Source organism: Tupaia chinensis, unplaced genomic scaffold (genome assembly GCF_000334495.1).
Source record: "Tupaia chinensis unplaced genomic scaffold, TupChi_1.0 Scaffold000564_1, whole genome shotgun sequence".
Classification (NCBI taxonomy): domain Eukaryota; kingdom Metazoa; phylum Chordata; class Mammalia; order Scandentia; family Tupaiidae; genus Tupaia; species Tupaia belangeri.
Window position 1 is genome coordinate 862,883 of NW_006160077.1, and position 2,335 is coordinate 865,217.

The 2,335-nt window shown below is 38.2% G+C and overlaps 1 protein-coding gene across 1 annotated transcript; it reads left to right on the plus strand.

Annotated features, from left to right (window-relative positions):
• Positions 1-762: 762 nt before the first annotated feature.
• On the plus strand, positions 763-1,704 carry LOC102501588 (olfactory receptor 5D13). Its single transcript, XM_006157927.1, has one exon. The coding sequence runs from the start codon at positions 763-765 to the stop codon at positions 1,702-1,704; it is 942 nt and encodes a 313-aa protein (XP_006157989.1).
• Positions 1,705-2,335: the final 631 nt, after the last annotated feature.

Here is a 2,335-nt window from a genome sequence, read left to right on the forward strand (position 1 = left end):
GCTGATCCAACAGTAGGTGGAGCCAGGCAGCAAAGCCGGAAATAGGGAACAGCTGCAAACATAGAGACCTCCCTGTCTATTCCTTTCTCTACTCTCCTTGGTCCCCATCAACACTGTGATGAGGTGTAGGGGTTGGGGAAGGGAGGCCCACTGAAGGCCATAGACCAGTCTGTGGGCTGGGAGTTGGACACTCAGCCTACATGTTCAAACTTCAGAAATTATTGTGCTGACTCATAAAAGCTACCTTTGCTATCATCCTCAGACTGTAATAATTTACCTATCCTGTAAAAGCTACCTTTGCTAACATCCTCAGACTGTAAGAATTTACTCCTTTCATAATTTTTAGAGTGAAATTTATATTCATTGTTATTTTAATGTTCTTAAAAAGCAGAGATATTCAATACACTGGAACTGTAAAAAAATCAAATTTTTTACCACACTTTAGAAGAATTTTCTGATTTAATCTAAAATGAACTGCTTCATTCAACTTTTACCTAAAATCAACTTAAAAATCTAGCTCATAACTGACATGTTGTCAAACCACAAACAAGTTTCTTAAAATTTGTATTTATCTCAGTTTCCTTATATAAAAAATATGGGGCAACTTAGTTTATAATTCATTGTGTTATTTAGAGATTCAAATTAATGTAGTTTAACATTCTAGCATGCCTGATACATGGCAAATAAGATATAAATAATGTCAATCATTATAATTATTTTTTTTATTATCTTTATTTCAGATTTTCTGTAATAACAATCCCAATGTTAGCTGAAGGAAATCAGAGTTCTGGAGCCACATTCATCCTCTTGGGTTTCTCAGAATATCCAGACCTCCAAGTGCCCTTGTTCCTAGTCTTCCTGACCATCTACACAGTCACGGTACTAGGGAACTTGGGCATGGTCATCATCATCAGGATGAACCCCAAACTCCACACCCCCATGTACTTTTTCCTCAGCCACCTATCCTTTGTTGACTTCTGTTTCTCTACAGTAGTGACACCCAAACTGTTGGAGAACCTGATTGTGGAAGACAGAACCATTTCCTTTGCAGGATGCATCATGCAATTCTTCTTGGCTTCTATATTTGTAGTAGCAGAAACATTCATGTTGGCAGTCATGGCCTATGACCGATTCGTGGCCGTTTGTAACCCTCTGCTCTACACAGTTGTCATGTCCCCAAAACTCTGTGCATTACTAGTAGCTGGACCCTACACATGGGGTATAGTCTCTTCCCTGACGCTCACCTATTTTCTCTTGGCATTATCCTTCTGTGGATCTAACGTCATCAACAATTTTGTCTGTGAGCACTCTGTCATTGTCTCTGTCTCCTGCTCTGACCCTTTTCTTAGTCAAATGCTTTGTTTTGTCATAGCCATATTCAATGAAGTGAGCAGTCTGGTCATCATCCTCACTACTTATATAATCATCTTCATCATGGTCATGAAAATGTCTTCTTCTGGTGGGCGCCAAAAAGCTTTTTCTACCTGTGCCTCCCACCTAACCGCCATTACCATTTTCCATGGGACTGTCTTGTTCCTTTATTGTGTACCCCATTCCCAAAACTCATGGCTTATAATCAAAGTAGGCTCTTTATTTTATACAGTGGTCATCCCCATGCTGAACCCTTTGATTTATAGCCTTAGAAACAACGATGTGAAGGAGAGTGTCAGAAAGTTAATGAATCACCAAATACAATTTTGTTGAAGATTGATATTTCCATAAGGAATTGAATTTATTATATTAAGATTCACTGCTTCATGTAGACATGATGATAAATTTTTTTAGTCAATTTATAGTGTAATTTTTAAATCTATTGAAAGAATACCATTATTTGATCATTTGATTTCTATTCACGTCAGTGTTTAGCAAAATATCTGTGCATCGTATGTCAAATAATGTAAGGGCTATGGTTTGACTAGTGTCCCTATAAAATATTTATGTCCACCTGGGACCTCAGAAGTGGCTTCATTTAGAAGTAAGATCTTTGAAAATGTAATGAAAGCAAGGATTGAAATGAGATAGGATCATAGTGGGTTAACATGTGCTCTCTATACAGTGACAGTGTTCTTGTAAGAGACAGTTAAAAACAACAAAGACCCAGGGACGAAGCCATGTGAATATGAAAGCGGATTGGTGTTTGCTGCCACAGACCATTGGAGATTAGGAACCTCTGGCATGTGGAAGAGGCAAGAAAATATTCTCTCCTAGGTAGGGTCCTATGCTCCCTCTCACTTAAGATTGAATCAGGAGAACATAGAAAGCCTGAATAGACCAATAACAAGCAATGAGATTGAATTAGCAATAAACAACTCCCAACAAAGAAAAGCCCAGGTCC